The 18,095-nt window shown below is 34.9% G+C and overlaps 1 protein-coding gene across 1 annotated transcript; it reads right to left on the bottom strand.

Moving 5' to 3' along the window:
- Positions 1–6,175: 6,175 nt before the first annotated feature.
- Positions 6,176–11,761, bottom strand: LOC123541770 (uncharacterized). The gene is made up of 5 exons (XM_045327364.2): positions 11,570–11,761; positions 9,743–9,886; positions 9,181–9,267; positions 7,579–7,703; positions 6,176–7,362 (listed from the first exon to the last, which is right to left on the bottom strand). Exons 1-5 carry the CDS (start codon positions 11,673–11,675, stop codon positions 7,192–7,194), a joined length of 633 nt encoding a protein of 210 aa, XP_045183299.2. The 5' UTR covers positions 11,676–11,761; the 3' UTR covers positions 6,176–7,191.
- Positions 11,762–18,095: the final 6,334 nt, after the last annotated feature.

Below are 18,095 nucleotides of genomic sequence, written 5' to 3'. Positions count from 1 at the left end.
TAAAAGTTATTAAAGTTAATGTTGATATTTTCAGATAAAATATGGAAAATGCCAAAAACATATTGGCGATGATTAATGAGTCCCAGGTCAAAACGTATAGAATATATCCTTGCTGTTTGACGGACAACAGACGTTTTGTTTTTTTCTTCGATTTGGCCTAGTAACCTAGTGTTTTACCCAACCAGATCTAATTTTCAAGCGGTCCGAAATTTCATGAAGACAAATATTCTGGCCAATTTTCATTCAGATTTGACCCAAAATCTGACCTGAGTATAAACAAACATTTTCTTTCATTTGAACTAGTGAACTAATTTTTGATCCCGAATGACCAAGATTAAAACTCCTCCTTGAACTCATGAAAACAAACATTCTTACAAAGTTTCGTGAAAAAAGGAGCAAAAATGTGGTTTCCAGAGTATAAACACGCTTTTCCTTTGATTCTATTCGTACAATACCCAGAGTCGAAATAGTACAAGACTTCATTATACCAAACATTCTGACCAAGTTGTATGAATAGAATAAAAATATGGTCTCTAGAGTGTTATCAAGATTTTCCTTTGATCTGATCTAGTGCTCTAGTTTTTGACCCCACATAACCCAGATTTAAACTTGGACAAACGATCATCAATATAAACATTTTGACCAAGTTTCATGAAGATTGGATCATGAATATGGCCTCATAGAGTGTTAACAAGCTTTCCTTTGATTTGACCAAGTGATCTAGTTTTAGACCCCACATGACCCAGCTTGGTCTCACGTTTATCAAGACAAATATACTCTGACCAAGATTCATGAAGATAGGGTCATAAATGTGGCCTCTAGAGGGTTAACAAGATTTTCCTTTAATTTGATTGTGTGATCTAGTTTTTTTACCCCATATGACACGGATTCAAACTTGAACTAGAAATCATCAAGACGGGGTCTGTGTTAAGAAAAAATATTGGCAGCAAGAGCTGTATTTTACCACTTCACTCTCTCTCTGTCTCTCTCTGAGTTGTATCAATATATATTTACATTCGCCCTATTCTTTTCTATTGAAAATTAAACATGAATTGCTAGCGCGATTTATCGATATGCCGATCCTATTCTGTCGTTCATTTCGCATGAACACCGAAAAAACATCATTTCATTTCTTAAGTAAAGTATGAAGTCAAAATCTTACAAAGTCTTGACAAGGTTTTTCAAATAGGGAATTAATTAAAAAAAACGTGAGCACTTAGGTTATGGTTCCTAAAGACCTCACTTCCTATCAACGACCTCTTTTATATGTAAAGTATGAAGTCAATACATTATACAGCATTCAAGTTAAGTAGTGGACAAGTTATTCAAGAAAAGAAGATAATTCAAAATTGAGGCCACCCAAAGTTATAATTACTTGTCACTACACTCCCTGTGACTGACATCTGTAAGTACGTAAAGTATGCATTCAATATGTTTATACTATTCAAGTTATACTCCGGAGAAAGTATTCTAAAAAAGCAAGATAATATAAAAAGTAGGCGTACTCAGAGTTATGGTTCTTTGTCATTGCATTCCCTCTTACGGACCTCTTATCAAGATATAAATTATGAAGCCAATGCCTTACATAGTATTCAAGTTATTCCCTGGACAATGTTTTCAAAAGAAGGTAGATAATTCAGAAGGGGAGCACTTTGAGTTATGGTTCCTTGTCGCTACACACCCTCGCATTGACATCTAACAATATGTACAATCTATATAGAATCATGACAATACCTATCATAGCTAGCGAGTTATTCCCTGACAAGGTTTTATACACACATGTATTGGTTTACTTCGAGTGTGAAAAAAAAGCATTTGATAAGTACATTCTTTTATCATGGCCTCATACAATACTAGAATTACTTGCAGTCGTAATGGGTCTTTTTACAGTTTGGTAGTCCTGACAATCTATACTCGTATCCGTATCTAAAAACGCAATTTTGAATTGACCAAAAGTAATTCTGTAATAAGTGAACATTCTGGGTAAGTCTGTTTTCATTGACTTCATATAATAACAAGGATTCGATGAAACAAAATGATGCTCCCCAGTGCATATGCTTGTCTCTATATGGGGAATAACGTGTAAGAAACTACATAAATGGAGATAAAAAAAGAGAAGAAAATTGAATAAAGGGGATAATTAAAAAAACTAGGTAAGGTAGAGTTATGTTTTTTAACACAACACTTTCCATCAATGGCATCTATCAATGTGTAAAGTTTCAATGTAATGCCATTAATGTTTTTCAAGTAATGCTCAGGACAAGTTCTATTTTGTATAATAAAGGGAGATCACTTAAAACTAGGTAAAGTAGAATTAAAATTCTTTGACACTGCACTTTCCGTCAATGACCTTTATCATTATGTTAAGATTAAAGAAATGCCATGAACACTTTTCAAGCAATGCTCCAGACAAACTTTATTTTGTATAATTCAAAAACTAGTTAAGATAGAGTTATGGTTCTCTGACAGTGCACTTTGTGTCAATGGCCTTTATGATTATGTGAAGTTTCAGTCAATGCTATTAAGTCTTTTCAAGTTATACTTCACAAAAAAAGTATCATGGACGCAAAAGGGGCATAAAAATATATATAATTATGAAATTGTTCTTCTTCAGTGAGTTTTCTTTTCTTCGCCATGTGTTTAAGAATTTCAGTTTTTTTTTTGTTTTTGTTTTTTGTTTTTTTTGCTTAATTTCTTCGCAACACATTTCTCCACCGTCATATTTAATTTCAGTGCAGACCGAGAGCCTATTAGGTTGAAGTGGTGGTGTCTGGTCCTCCGCTGCGTTCTTTAAGAAGTCTAGTAGAGGTCTTGGAATGTTGTTCTGCATTCGTAGCCGTGGAATATGTAAATAAAAAAATCTGAAAGGAATTGGCGCTGTAAAAATTAATTCTGTAGTGACGTATCAGAAAGAAATATGCATGCTTCTTTATACTCAATTATCGAAAATGACTTTCACTCCGAAATAGCAAGACGTTTTTCTCTCTTTACCAAAAGTTTTCCGAGAAACATGCAATAAATCCCGATGGTCAACATATTGTTTCTTGATAAAAAAACAAATCATTACTTTAAGTGATTAGATATCTTCTCTTTACAACGCTGTCATTTAAGAAAGAAGAAAAAGAAGAAGATTTTATTAGACTAAACAGTTTCTGGTCTATAAAAATATACAGTCATATATATATATATAAATAAAGGTCAAACAAAGATTAACTTTCTATATACATGAGAGTGGATCAACATCTAGTTAGAATCTACCTTTACTTTTAAACACTTTTTCCTACACATACAGTAGCTTCGCTCATGATGGCATGTATGAAGAATAAACTTAATAATACTGATGTAGTTCTTTTCTGATTATGGTGTTTAGCGCATACGCAAGAACTAATAAATGAGGTCGATTACCATATTTGGTCACCGTACTACGATGTTGTGACGTAAATATAATTAGATGACCGATTACTGGCAAGGTGAAGAGTTGATCCAGTTACCTGGCCGCGATAAGCAAACTTAAGAAAGACCAAGGAGAACATTTGACACATACTTGTAGTGCGCTCAAGACGAATTACAGGATATGAAGTGTCATGATGACTCTATATCGCTCAACTTTTAAACTTGGAATCATCAAGATAATCACTGTAATCAAGTTTCATGAATATTGGGTCATTAATGTGTTCTTTACATTGTTTACATGCTTTTCCTTTAATTTGAGTGGTGGCCTAGCTTTTTATCCCAAATGACCCAGTTTCGAATTTGGCCTAGGAATCATCAGAATAAACATTCTGACCAAGTTCCATAAGGATAGGGTCATAAATATGACCTCTAGGATTTTAACAAGCTTTTCATTTGTTTTAAAGCAACTAGCTTCCAGATCGTTCGACAACAAAAATATATATTTTTAGGTATGTTGAAAAAAATGCTCTAAAAAGGCTTCCCTACTCTGACCTGTTGAATTCTAAACGTATTTATTGACATTGTATACATTTTGTGTCATTTCTGGTGTCTTTAACGGTTGTTTTGTCTAATCTATTCAGGACTACATTTTTGTACGGAGGGATTTAAAACCACTCCAGACTGGTAGCCATGAAAGATATGTATTGGAAATTTGAACATGAACTGAATTCTTTGATGTGTAGCAAGAAAAATTCATTGTTGATGATAGTATTTTCAATTCTATAATAACTGAAACAGTGTTGATCTTCAAAACTACAGAACTGTGAATGTTGTACATTTGTGGTGATATTCTCAACCCATGTCCAAAAGTGCTTGTTTTACTATACAACAAAGAAGGAGAAATTGTACCGGGCCGACACTTGACCATTACATGTTCTGCCATTCTGTCCTGTACGAGGGATACTTAGAATATTCTTAAAAGTTGTCCCCATTTCAAAAGAGTGCTATTTTTGTAAAAACGTAAAGATAAGCAATTGCTGAAAACTACATTTTACATAGTTATGTGAAATTTCAGCAGCACTGGGACGTTATTGCAGATGCATAAAAATGAAGATATGTAACAGTTCTTTGTAAATGGTGAGTTTTTAAAGGCACTGAACTGTACGAAAATGTGGCCCTTTTATGCATTCCTTTTCCGGAATTCAATGTATATATCAGTAAACTGACAATTGTAATGAAGAGTAATATACATGTTTTATACGCCGTTCAATCTTCATGTGGAACAACCCTTTCTTTTATGACTTGGTGTTGATTGATTTCTTTTCTCAAAAGATAATGCTAAGTGTCCGCAAAATTCAGGTGGCAGGGAAAAACAGTTCAAAACAAGGCTGTGGTGGGTCCGAAATAGACCGTCAACGAAGTATGAATATGTAATGAAACATTTAGATATAAAGTTATACGAAAAGTATTAAACTTTTGAATTCAATGAGTTTATTTCTATCCTCTCTTGTACTTAAGTTACTTCTTATTCATTTTTGCTGTGTTTAACGTTTCGGTAATATGGCGACCTTCCAGCTGGAGGTAAACCCAAGGTGCCCCTCCGTGCATTATTTCACCACAGGCGGTCACATGGATAGAACCATCGGTCTTCTGCAGGCCAGCTGGATGTCTTCATTACATGAAGGATTCAACGCCTCGAGTGAGGGTCGAACCCATAATTGGTTAGGAGCAAGTGATTAGAAGTCAGCAATCTTAGCCACTCGGCCACGGAGGCCCCTATACTTCTATTTCAAAAGGCAGGTGTACTCTCATATCTGCTCATGATAATTCCATGATGGTGTGCATCTGGTGGAATGTAAATGAAATATTTCACTTCACAAGAACTGCAAAAAGAACACGTTCAAAATGAGGCCGTGTTCCATTTAACAATATGTTGGCATAAACAAGTTGACATAGGAGCACAGGATGTACATAACAGAGATGATAATTGACAAACTCCCTTAGACATGATGCACTATTAAGATTGACATTTACTGGTACATGATGCAGATAGGCACAGTATTCACTATTTTAAAGGATATTTACTCCTTGAGGTAAGATTTACTAAAAACTTCTTTAGACAGTATTTGCTAAGTACTCTTTCAGGTAGTATTTATGAATATAACTGACATGAACCCCTTTAGACAGGATTTTGTATTATCAGTGGCATGGACTACTCTAGATAGAATTTACTAGGATAGTTGATAAAACGTACTGCTTCAGACCGGTTTTCTAGTATAATCGACATGTACACCTTTAGGCAGAATTTACTGCTACAAGTGAGATGTACACCTTTAGGCAGGATTTACTGCTACAAGAGACATGTACACCTTCAAGCAAGATTTACTGCTACAAATGACATGCACACCTAAATGCAGGATTTACTTTTACAAGTGATATGTGGCAGGACTGTCTTTAACAGGTGACATGTACACAATTTTGCAGGATTTACTTTTACAAATGATATGTACATATTTGGGCAGGATTTTCTTTAACAAGTGGCATGTATACATTTATGCAGGATTTATTTTAACAAGTGACATGAACACCTTTAGGCAGTATATACTGCTACAAGTGACATGTACGGCATTTAGGCAGGATTTACAATTCAAATGAACATGTAAATCTTTAAATAGGATTAACTTCTAAAACGGACATAGGTTCCTTTGAATAGGACTCACAAATATAATATTCTATAGTATATTTTATGGCCTATTAATAGAATTATACATCACATCAAGAATGTCTTTTTATTGTATTTTTATTGCCATTTTTATCACACATACAAAGCAGAAGTAAAAAAGTCGTCTACGTTAACAGCAAGCATGGCGTTAGTCAATCTTATTTTTTAAACAAGTTTATTCGGGAAATCATGACAGAGTAACAAGAATAATATTACAGTAAACATTTAGGAACTTTTAACTCAACTCTTGATGCTTTGCCAATTCTTAATTTTAAGTCTGTCTAACAGGAATCTGTACAATATATGTAAAATGGCACAATATGTGTACAATATTTGTAAAATGGCACAATATGTGTAAAATAATAGTAAAATAGCACATTATGTGTACAATAATAGTAAAATAGCACATTATGTGTACAATATGTGTAAAATGGCACATTATGTGTACAATATGTGTAAAATAGCACATTATGTGTACAATATGTGTAAAATGGCACATTATGTGTACATTATCTGTAAAATAGCACATTATGTGTACAATAAGTGTAAAATGGCACATTATGTGTACAATATGTGTAGAATAGCACATTATGTGTACAATATGTGTAAAATGGATGAATATTTGTACAGTATTGTTAAGCGACTTTTATGGAATTTTTTGGACTCTTAACATGCAATAAGGTAATGATATTGTTTTTTGTCTTATCAAATATCTGTATTTAAGGGGAGCGCTGGTCTAGTGGATAAGGTGTCGGCCGCTCAATCCAGGTGGCGTGGGTTCGAACCCCACTGGGGTCACGACCATGACTTTTCATATGACACCTGTACTGGTTTTTCCAGGAAGCAGACTTGAGAGTGGTTAAAATAAGCTTGAAGCTTTCATCACAATCGAGCTAAAACAAATTAGTATAAACTAAATATCTGAATAATAGTACGGTCACATACGTTAATTGAAGGAGAAGAAAAGAAGTTGTAAGGAATAAGCATTCTAACATGCAAGTGTCAATAATATATTTCAACATTTTTCTGACATATAAGAGGTTGAAATATTGAATGAGAAGAATCTATTTTCGCATCTAAGCTGTCGTATTCATACTCTCAAACGTAACGACTGTCTCCTCGTTGTTTTCAGGTCTGGTACCATGTTCTTCAGCCTGCCCCGGCTCAGCTTCTGTTATCTGGTTCACACCATCACTGGTAGGTATCTTGAAACACGCAATTTTCGCCGAGAATTGTTTTACCTTAAACTAAAAAAATCTATTAAATTGTAAATATTATTAATCAATTTGTACATTCTTTGTTGTCATCCGATTTTCTTATACATATAATGTGAGTTTTTTATTTAACAGTATTTAACACTGCTGTTGTGATGTCTATTAATAGTATAATTATTTAAAAATGTAATGGTAGTCTAAATCACCACTAAAACCTGGCCAGATTCCGCGGTGTCACATTGCATTTACCTTGAAGGAGACATAGACGCAACCGGAAGCTTCCTTGAGATTTACGTCCTTGACCTGTAAGCAGACGTTGGTTATAAACGGGACATGTGGAATTGATTTCTTGCAAACTTTTGGTGGATTAGGAACTGAAAAGAAACATACATCACATTACAGCAAATACGGGCAAAAGTGTATATCTACTATAGGCATGCTCATGTCCGAATGCGATGGTGACTGGTTTCTGGCATACTGGACTGTCATATTGGCACCTCCGATGGAACAACAACACGACAACACAACAAATCATTTTGGCGCCATCCGCTGTTATGTCGTGCCTTCGAAATTACGAAAAATCATCATGACAGAATGCGATTTTGCAGTGTCCTCGTTTCAAATATTTTGTTAAAAACTGTCACTATTTTTTAAGTAGAGTAGATGAAATATACCGTAGTACATAGACAGACAGGCAAAAAGACATACAGAAATGCTATAGGTTTATTAAAACAGCAACGTGTTGTTTTCGGATTAAGTTGATTTTGATAGGCTTTGAACACCAATCGTCAAGTGTGACTCGGTCTGGTGAAATCTACGACAGTCTCATACAACATTCACGGATCAAGCTGCTATTGTAATGACCCAGCTTTTTATTAGATACCTTCATGTACAAATAATACACACCGTAACAATACAAATAAATTTTTAGATTGGAACCTTCATTAAGTATGCCTTAAGAAACATCACAACAATATTCATGTTTAATCCTTACCCTGCTGAATTTCTATAATGAACTTGTCCATCTTTCAATTCGGACAGCAGAATTAATTGTCAAAAGGAGTGCTTACCAAAAAGATACTGACTGAATGGCGAACAGTGCAGATCATAATCTGGCTGCATGGATGTGCATGCTAATTATGATCTACACTGGTCGCAACTTAGGCAGAATAAATCGTGTCTAGCATGGTAAGGGTTAATCACGTTGAATTCCTGTGCTTCGTTTAAATTGAAAAGCGTGATAAAATATTCAACGTAAATGATAAACATGTACGTATCAGACGCTTGCAATTTTCTATTTATATATTGCAGTAGCTGGTTCTCAGGTTGCCAGTTCATTTACAATTTTTCTCACAGAAAAGCCGGGTAAAAGAAGAAGCCTTCATGATTCGAAAGCTTTGGTCTTTTTTGTGTCCTTAACCGTAAGCCTACTAAATTTCTAAAATTGACTGGTCGATCATTCAATTTGGGCTATACCATTTATCATTTGAAGGGGTGTTCACCGAAAATTTACTGACTGCATAGCGTACACTGCAGATCAAAATCAGACTGCACGAATATGCAGGCTGGTTTTGGTCTGCGCTGGTAGCAAAGGTAGCCTCACTTGCCGGCAGCAGGCTAAAGGTTAAACAAAATCTTATCCTGATACCGACCCGTCGAGACGCTCGATTTGGACTATTTACAGAACCGGGTTATAAATTTGGATACACGTATGATTCTGGATTGGGTTTCAACGCAGATCTTGTACAACATGAAATTAGTCTGTCTCTTCATATATATTTGTGAGGTACAAGTCGTATTTTACAGAATTTATATAGGTATATAAAAATATTATGTAAAAAAGTTAAATACCTTTGATGACTGTTTTGAATATCTGTCTCTTGCCTAATGTAACCGCTAGCACGACCGCGTCCTTTTCTAAGGTCGCTACGAAGCAGACTGAAAATATGACAATTCATTCTTGTGTACACAACAGAGTAAATCAGGAGACAAACCAACAAGTTTCTTCACATATTTTATGGTCAACGTTTCAGACAAAACTGAACTCCTTTAAGCTTACTTTAGTCACTTTAAAATAGCTCATCTGGTCAAATTATTTTGGAAGCAATCTACTCTCTACACACTATTAGAGTACGATAAACAGTTTAAAACTATTTTAGAAAAAAATATTTGTCATAATTGACTTTTGTCAGGTCATACTATCAAAGGAAAGTAGTCCGGCAACATACAATTGATTTTTGACATTTGTTCTACGGTAAACTTGGTCTAAAATAGTTCAATGTCGGTGACATGTTGTTTTTCATTCTACATAACGGTGCCAACATGTAAAGACTAGATACCATATATTCATTAAGTGCAGGTTGGCAAGCACCTTAAATCATATTAAGTAAGATATAAATAAGCCGTAGATTACCGTTAAATTTGAACATTTTCTTGCAAAACTCGCATTTCCCTTTGCTGCAGCCTTGAACAATGTCGCCATATTGTTCACCGGAAGTGACGTCAGAGTAGCCAAGAACGGTCTGCAGAATGTCGGTTAGATCTAGTTCGTCTGCATCTGTACGTACAGCAATTGAAAACAAAATTAGGTTTGTGTTAAAGCTAGTCAATGGCCCGTTATTATGTTAATTTTGAACATAACTCAAACTAAAATACAATGTATCTGCGAAGTTCAGACAATTTTCGACAAGTTACACATAAAGGCAACAGCTTTCATTTAGAGGAATGTCTTTGGGTTTATATGCTGCAACAGCTGGTTCTCAACTTGCCACTACATTTGAAACTGCACAGAAAACCAGGTATAAAATGTCTCATTAGAATTCAAATGCTTCGGTCTTTTTCGCTGTTTTTAAAGAAAAAAAAATCTTATCGTAATACGGACTTGTCTTGACGACCCGGAATTAAAGAACTTATAAAACAACCTTTCAAAATATTGAGGGAATTCCTGCTTCTTATTGTCTATCTTATATAATCAAAAGATATTTTGAAATTTCAATTAATTGCGTAATCTACAATTGCTATAGGCTCCTATGCGTACCATGTTTAAAAAGCTAATTCAAATTAAAATTATGATAGAATAGTCACAATGATGCATCGTACACAACTGAACATATAAAGGCACTGTCCTCCTGATCTTACGACAAAACAATAGGTATCAGGAAATTAATGCAGCAGCTGAATTTTTAAGAAAGCTTTGAATCTTAATTATTGACAGTTATAGAAGCACTTGAGAAATAGTTGTTTTTACTAATTTTCATACCGAGAATCGAAAAGCGTTTGTAACGCTTTACTCGAGGTAAACTGCCTTAATTAAGAAATAATATATCTCATTTAGTGATTTGTCGTTGAATTAATCATCGTTTTGAGTTCAAATGCGAAGGAATTATATCACGAGAGCGCAGCCCGAGTGATATAATAATACGCATCTGAACGGCAAACAATGATTCATTCAGCGACAAATCACTAAATGAGATATATTATTTCGACTCTAACACGTTACCATGGTCAATTAAGTACAGCCTTGACGGCATTCATTAAATATTTACCAGTTTTCAATCGGTTTATTTTCCAGTGCGCAGCTATGCCGTTTGACGCTGTGACGTAATAATTGTGATGTCAGAACAGTGAATTGTTGTATAATAATTCACTGTTTTCAGCCTTCTTTGTTTAATAGGAAACTGAATCGGATTGTGTTAGAATTAAAGATATCTATATTTAACTCCATCTACACATATTCCTCTGTAACGGAAAGGTTTTTATTGCCGCATCTGCCCGGGTTCGATTCCTTAGGCGGGCTTTATTTTTGGCATTTTTAAGATAGTTAAGAAAAATACGACCAAATTTCAATTTTAAAGAAAGGTCATTTTTAGCTAAAATTTAGAGGTCAGAGCCTATTAACAACTTTTAGCGTGAAACTCACAAAAACAACAAAAAAAAAAAAAACAATAAAAACTTGCTGATGTTTGAAAACAGGTTCTTTGAATAACAAATTTGAACATCTACAACATGTTTTGTTTTATATGCCTATTTGCTGTATCCAAATATATATAAAACCATAAAATGTTCAAAGAAAATGTACACGCGCGATTCTGGACAATCTCTAAACTATGTTTACGACTTAACTAAATCATTAAGTCAATATCTCTTGACATGTATCAAAATCTCAAATATCTTTATTTTTCGATGCATCGTTTTAACACCTTTTTACTTTATAAATGAAGTCCAATAAAATGTTCCATACCTTCAGAATCTTCCGTCAAAGACAGTGAAGTTTTCTGTACAGTAGTAGTACGCCCCGCAACTAGTGTCAAACAGCCGAAGAGTAACGCTATTTTCAATCCCGTCATCCTCACGATTCTTTTGTAAGCGATTGTTTTTGGTATCTACTCTAACTGCCAGCGTGCATCGTTTCAACTTATATTTATACCCTCGGAAGCTTTTAAAACACGAAGTGGTCCATTATTAAATGAATGCAGACGTGTCGGCAGATGTATTTTTCCAATTAAAAGGTGACCTTGGTCACTTGAAACATTTCATTGTTAACAAACTGTACCGATAGGAAAGTTTAAATAAAAAAAGTTTATTGTCAAAACAGCGTGATCCGTTGACAGTGTATACAATAGACAAACGCCGAACCTTGAAAGCAAAACTTCGTTCAACGCCACAGAAAATGAAAGCGTATACAAACCAGGTGATGTACCTCACGCGCACTTGCCACGCCGGATGTAAATAACACATTGTCAAACGGAACCCGCTTCCAGTTTCTAAGTAATGTACACTCTTCGCGTGAAACCGGTCTGCTTTTTGTACACTAGAAACTAAAAGCTATCTTACTGGTTTTCAAGGAACGTAAGAATTGGTATTGTTTAGATTTAATGGAAATCGACGTGCGATTTGAGCAACAGTAACGCCCGAAGAATGCCGATACATAATCACCAGGAAATTTCGAATTCCATTACTGGTTCCCTACTTCCATTACTGGTTCCCTACTTCAATAAACCGTGAAAAAAGTAGTAATCTTATTTTAGTTGTGTGGATCATTGTACAGCAGTGCGGAACACAGTTACTTCCATAATAACTATAACATCTAAAAATAAACAAGTGACATTTGTGTGAATGCTGTCAGAAGGAATAGGTACCAAAGCAAAACAATTTTTTATTAGAAGATAATCTGGTTCCCTGTCCAATATTGGTTCCCATTCAAAATGGCTTTTTTGAAGTTCGCAGGGGACCAGTCTAATTAGAAGACTACTCTTCATTTTCTGGAACAGTGTTCAAAGTAGTCAAAGGAACTTAGTCAAAATGCAATTGGTAGTTTCAAGCCTTAGATGCAAACAGCAAAATCTTGAAATAAAGTACTAGCGTTTTCAGGAAAAGGCCTCGAGAGTGATTCAAATACGCTGAAAGCTTTCATAACAACCGAGCTAAGATAAACTAGTACGAACTAATCTGAAAGCGGTCCTGGTTTCCTTCACAATAATATGCAATGCGCATTTTGTACCATGGTGCTCTGTGATTGATGCAATGAGTCATTTGATATTAACAGAAATAGTGTCCTGGGGTCGGTCGGATGCGAACCTGCAAATACCGATTGCTGGCTCTACGAGCAAACAGAGGCCTAATTCAGCAAATAGTACTTAAACTAGTAATCAGCTATCGGTAACTACATTTTGTTGATGGGATTTGTGTGAACGACCATGTGCATTTTTTGGACTCCTTGCAAAAATGGTAATATTTTGGAAAATTAATCCATATTTTCGCAATCGATTTTTGCTATTAACTTTGTATGAACCTCGAAGTCTTATGAACGGCAAATATTGTTTTATGGATTTTACAAAACATTCAAATACATGATTACTATGTGCTGTATTTCATTCAATTCTCCATGATTAGGTGCTCACATCTTTCTTTTGATATCTACCCCTTCATGAATATTCATTATATTTCCGTTAATTACTCTGAAATGAGGTAGAAAACGTCATTATTGAATAAACAATATTTCATGAACGTGTGGATAAGGCGTTGTGCTAGTGAGTTCATGTCTAACAAGCTTTTTGTACGTTTTATGTTTTATATGCATATCTAACTAGCGAGAAAAATTGCCACGTTCAGCGAGATTTTGGAATATGAAGTTAAAGAAAGAGTTACCTACTTGTTAATAGTTGGCATTACATGCCATGAATTCCCAGTCCAATACTACCACTTTATATTTACCGCAGTAGTGGTCGCTGATAAGCGTACTATGACAAGTCTATATCTGCATGCAATTTCCGTGTGGCTATCTGTGTGTCACATTAACTGTTTATAAATGAATAGGCTATAGCATTTATTTTGAAACATCGATATTCAAGTAATTTCTTGTGTAGCTATCTGTGTGTCACATTAACCGTTAATAAATAAATAGACTATAGTACATTTTTGTATTTATTTTTAACCGTCAGTATTCAAGAAATTACTTGAAGTTTTAAAGACACTGATTCTGGTATGCCTGGTATGTGGCCTATGGGAATGATAAGGTCTGCGTATTGGTGGTAATGGCCAATACTCAAGCCTGGACCATTGATAGACTTGCTTCTGTTTATCATAATAAGCTACTGTATAGCTACTGTGCAGTACATAAATTACAGGTGATATTTCTCACCTTCATGGCAAATCAGTTCTCACCTTTATACTAGTTTAGAAAGCTTGATTGAATTAGGGGTGAATAAACAAAGTGATAAGATACAACAGTGTTTTTATCATATTTTTAATAATCAAATTTTTTAACAATTACATTTCATCATTGCTGTTGTTTTTAATCAAAAATATATAAAAAAAAATGCATTCAGGCACATAGCTTTTAGAAATAATAAAGTATGTGTATTTTGAACAATGATATCTCTTTATTGCTGGATTTTATTATATATAAAAGAAACGTTATTTAGACAACACAAGGGGAATTATGCACTTTTAATATATAAAATCCTTCTGTCCATATTCCATTTTATCTATTAAAAATGCAACTGAACGCTTTTTTAATTTCTAATAAAATCCAGCAATTATCTTTTTTTTCGTTACTTTTGATAAAAAGATCATAATCATTGAATAAACAAACTTTTAATTTCATTTAAGTTTTATATAATTATTTAAAGGTAAAGGAGTGAGAATTGCTTTGCTATAAGAGTTATAATTTAATTGGCCGGGACAGTAATCAGCATCAATTAAAAAAAACATTTGTGTACATTCCAAAAAAAAAAAAAGGCATTTCAATCAATAAAATGCAAAAACACAGGTAATAACCAATTGATCTGTAGCCATTAAAATTATTTATTCTCTGACAATAATTAGGCTACATGTCAAGTCTACAGGGGTTTTATGGACCCTTATCAGACTGGACCAGATAAGATCTTGTACATCGGGGATTAAAAAAATCTGGTATGGGGGTGGGGGGAGGTTGGTGAGGGGTCTGACCTTGACATTTTATAGCGAAAAATACAGGTATACATAACTCTCAATATATACTAAGTAATACTATTTAAGACTGGACCTCATACAAGACCTGTCACTATTAGTGACAAACGCCCCAAAGTGTGCCCAAGAATGATACAGTTGTCTGCTCAAATAATGCCAGAATAGTTTAGGTATGAATCATTTTGTGACCAGAATAAATTGTTCTCCAAAGGTAACCTTGACCTTGTAGTTAGGGGTCTGGGTCTTGAGCATGACACATCAACTCATTAACTCATTTTAGGGAACATTTGTGACATGTAATTTTAAAGTCCCCCTAGATGAATGGCGGCAAGAAACATACAATGTTAACCTTTGACTTCTAAGTGTGACATTGACCTTGAAGCTAGGGGTCTTGATCTTGCGCCTGACACGTCATCTCCATATAGGGAACGTTAATGTCAAGTTATTTTGAAATCCCTTCATTGATGAAAGAGTTATGGAATGGACAAGAAACAGACCATATTAACATTTAACCTCTAAATGTGACCTTGCCGTAAGGCCTGGGGTCTCAAGGCACAATAACACAAACGGAACCCCCTTCAAGCTTCTAAATAATGTGCACCCTTCTGAGTAAAACTGGTCCGCTTTTAGTAAGCTATCTTCCTGATTTTCAAGGAACATGCTCTCCGGTTTCCAGAAAACCTTTGACAAGTGGGATTTTGTATAAGGGTGAAGCAGAGTTTACACCCGAAAAGACAGAATTGTGATTTCAGATTTGCCTAGTTATTCATAAACAATTTGTTAGTTTTCGAAGGAAGTAAGAAAATGAAATTATAATTGTGTATACCAGAAAATAGGTTTGTATCATGATCAAGGGAGCCCGGTATGCTCAATTTATGATTTGTACACACGAGTGTTCCAAGTCTAAAAGTAAATAATTATGTTTACTATCAGACAGAGAATTGGTATGTTTCCGATTTAACAGAAAACCATGTGCGGGCTGACTGCAACGCCCGAAGAGTGCCGGGTTACTTATCGAGAATACATAATCATAAATACATTATCGAATACCATGATTACTGTTTTCGGTTTAACGCCGTTTGTTAGAGAACGGGCGACTTTAAGTTATAGGAGTATATATAAAACACAGAAATATTTGCTAAACGAACAACATCTTACCAATAATCTACTTGACGGTATCAATCCGATATTGAAGTACTTCTTGGTCGTTTATCCTAGGAAGTAGTTCTTTGAACTTCTGAAGTTCCCAATTTGAAGCCATGCCTACTTTGACTTGTTAAATTCTAAACGTATTTATTGATATCGTGTACATTTTGTGTCATTTCTGATGTCTTTAACAGTTGTTTTGTCTAAGTTGTTCAGGACTACATTTCTGTGCGGAGGGATTAAACACTACTCCAGACTGGTGGCCATGATAGATATGTATTGGAAATTTGAACATGGGCTGAATTCTTTGATGTGTAGCAAAGAAAGGTTCACTGTTGATGATAATATTTTCAATGCTATAGGCCTAACTAAACTAAAGGAACCAGCGTGGGAGCCATCTGGTCTAGTCGCGTAATGGCTGCCAGGTATTTGAACACTAATTTTTCACTTGGCATGGCAACAGAGGTCTAAATTGAGGCTAGTTTTTGTTTAAATTTCATTGTGGAAGTATGGTTGACATTTTGGTAGGAAAAATGGGAGAGCAGGTTGTATTTGGTGAAGTCAAGCTCAATTTTAGTATGAGTAGTACTTCCAGGTCACAGCAGTGTGATTTTGATTTCAGTTTACAGTAAGTAAATGTGACCAGAGAAATCTCTCTTAGAAGATACATGACCCCTTTTTTTCTCTTCATTTTATATCAGTTTATCATAACTCTTTAAAATGAGGTAAGGATTTGTTCTCTGAAATGGGTCTAGCTATGTTTGGTAGCTCTTTGAAAAAGGTCAGTTTTATATAGAATATATAGGGAAAACTATTTAGGCTATTGTGACCTATAATAACTGAAACAGCGTTAATTTTCAAAACTACAGAACTGTCAATGTTGTAAATTTGTTGTGATACTCACAATCCATGTCCAAAAGCGCTTGTTGTACTATACAACAAAGAAAGAGTAACTGTACCGGACGGCCACTTGACCATTACATGTTCTGTCATTCTGTCCTGTACGAGGGATACTAAGAACATTCTTAAAAGTTGTCCCCTTTCAAAAGAATGCCATTTTTGTAAAGAAGTAAAGATAAACAATTGCTGAAAACTACATTCTACACAATTATGTGAAATTTCAGCAGCACTGGGATGTTATTGCAAAGGCATCAAAACGAAGATATGTAACATTTCTTTGTAAATGCTGAGTTTTTAAAGGCACTGAACTGTACAAAAATGTGGCCCTTTTATGCAGTCCTTTTCCGGAATTCAATGTATATATCAGTAAACTGACAATTGTATTGAAGAGTAATATACATGTTTTATAAGCCGTTCAATCTTCACGTGGAACAACCTTTTCTTTTATGACTTGGTGTTTATTGATTTCTTTTTTTAAAAGATAAGGCTAAGCGTCCACGAAGTTCAGGTGGCAGGAAAAAATCAGTTCAAAACAAGGCTGTGGTGGGTCTGTAAATAGACCGTCAACGAGGTATGAATATGTAGTGAAGCGTTTAGATTTAAAGTTATATAAAAAATATTAACCATTTTAATTCAATGAGTTTATTTCTTTCCTCTCTTGTATTTAAGTTACTTTTTATTCATTTTTCTGTGCTTAACATTTCGTTAATATGGCGACCTTCCAGCTTTTGATGGTGGAGGTAAATCCAATGTGCCCCTCCGTGCATTATTTCATCACAGGCGGTCACATGGATAGAACCATCGACCTTCCGCAAGCCAGCTGGATGTCTTCCCTACAGGAAGGATTCAACGCCTCGCGTGAGGCTCGAACGCATAATCGGTTAGGAGCAAGTGATCGGAAGTCCAACCACTCGGCCACGGAGGTCCATATACTTCTATTACAAAAGGCAGGTGTACGTTCATATCTGTTCATAATTATCCCATGATGGTGTGCATCTGATGGAATGTAAATAAAATATTTCACATCACTAGAACTACGAAAAGAACACGTTATGCTCGAACTGAGACCCTGCTCCATATCATTTAATAATTTGTTGTCATAAACCACTTGACATTGGAGTTCACAGGATGTACATAACAGAGGTGATAATTGACAAACTCCCTTAGACATGATGCACTTTTAACATGGACATGTACTGGTACATGATGTAGATAGACTCCCTTGCGCATTATTCACTATATTAAAAGATATTTAATCCTTGAGGTAAGAT

Source organism: Mercenaria mercenaria, chromosome 19 (assembly GCF_021730395.1).
Source record: "Mercenaria mercenaria strain notata chromosome 19, MADL_Memer_1, whole genome shotgun sequence".
In the NCBI taxonomy this organism is placed as follows: Eukaryota; Metazoa; Mollusca; class Bivalvia; order Venerida; family Veneridae; genus Mercenaria; species Mercenaria mercenaria.
Note: the sequence above shows the minus strand (reverse complement) of the source record. Positions and strands in the feature narration are given on the sequence as shown.

What these genes read in the sequence shown, in the direction of transcription:
- LOC123541770 (XM_045327364.2), bottom strand. Translation starts at nt 11,675, where the DNA reads ATGACGGGATTGAAAATAGCGTTACTCTTCGGCTGTTTGACACTAGTT. An exon ending in GAAAATGTTCAAATTTAACG is followed by an intron (nt 9,268 to 9,742) that starts GTAATCTACGGC and finishes TCATATTTTCAG; the next exon opens with TCTGCTTCGTAGCGACCTTA. An exon ending in ATTCAAAACAGTCATCAAAG is followed by an intron (nt 7,704 to 9,180) that starts GTATTTAACTTT and finishes GTTTCTTTTCAG; the next exon opens with TTCCTAATCCACCAAAAGTT.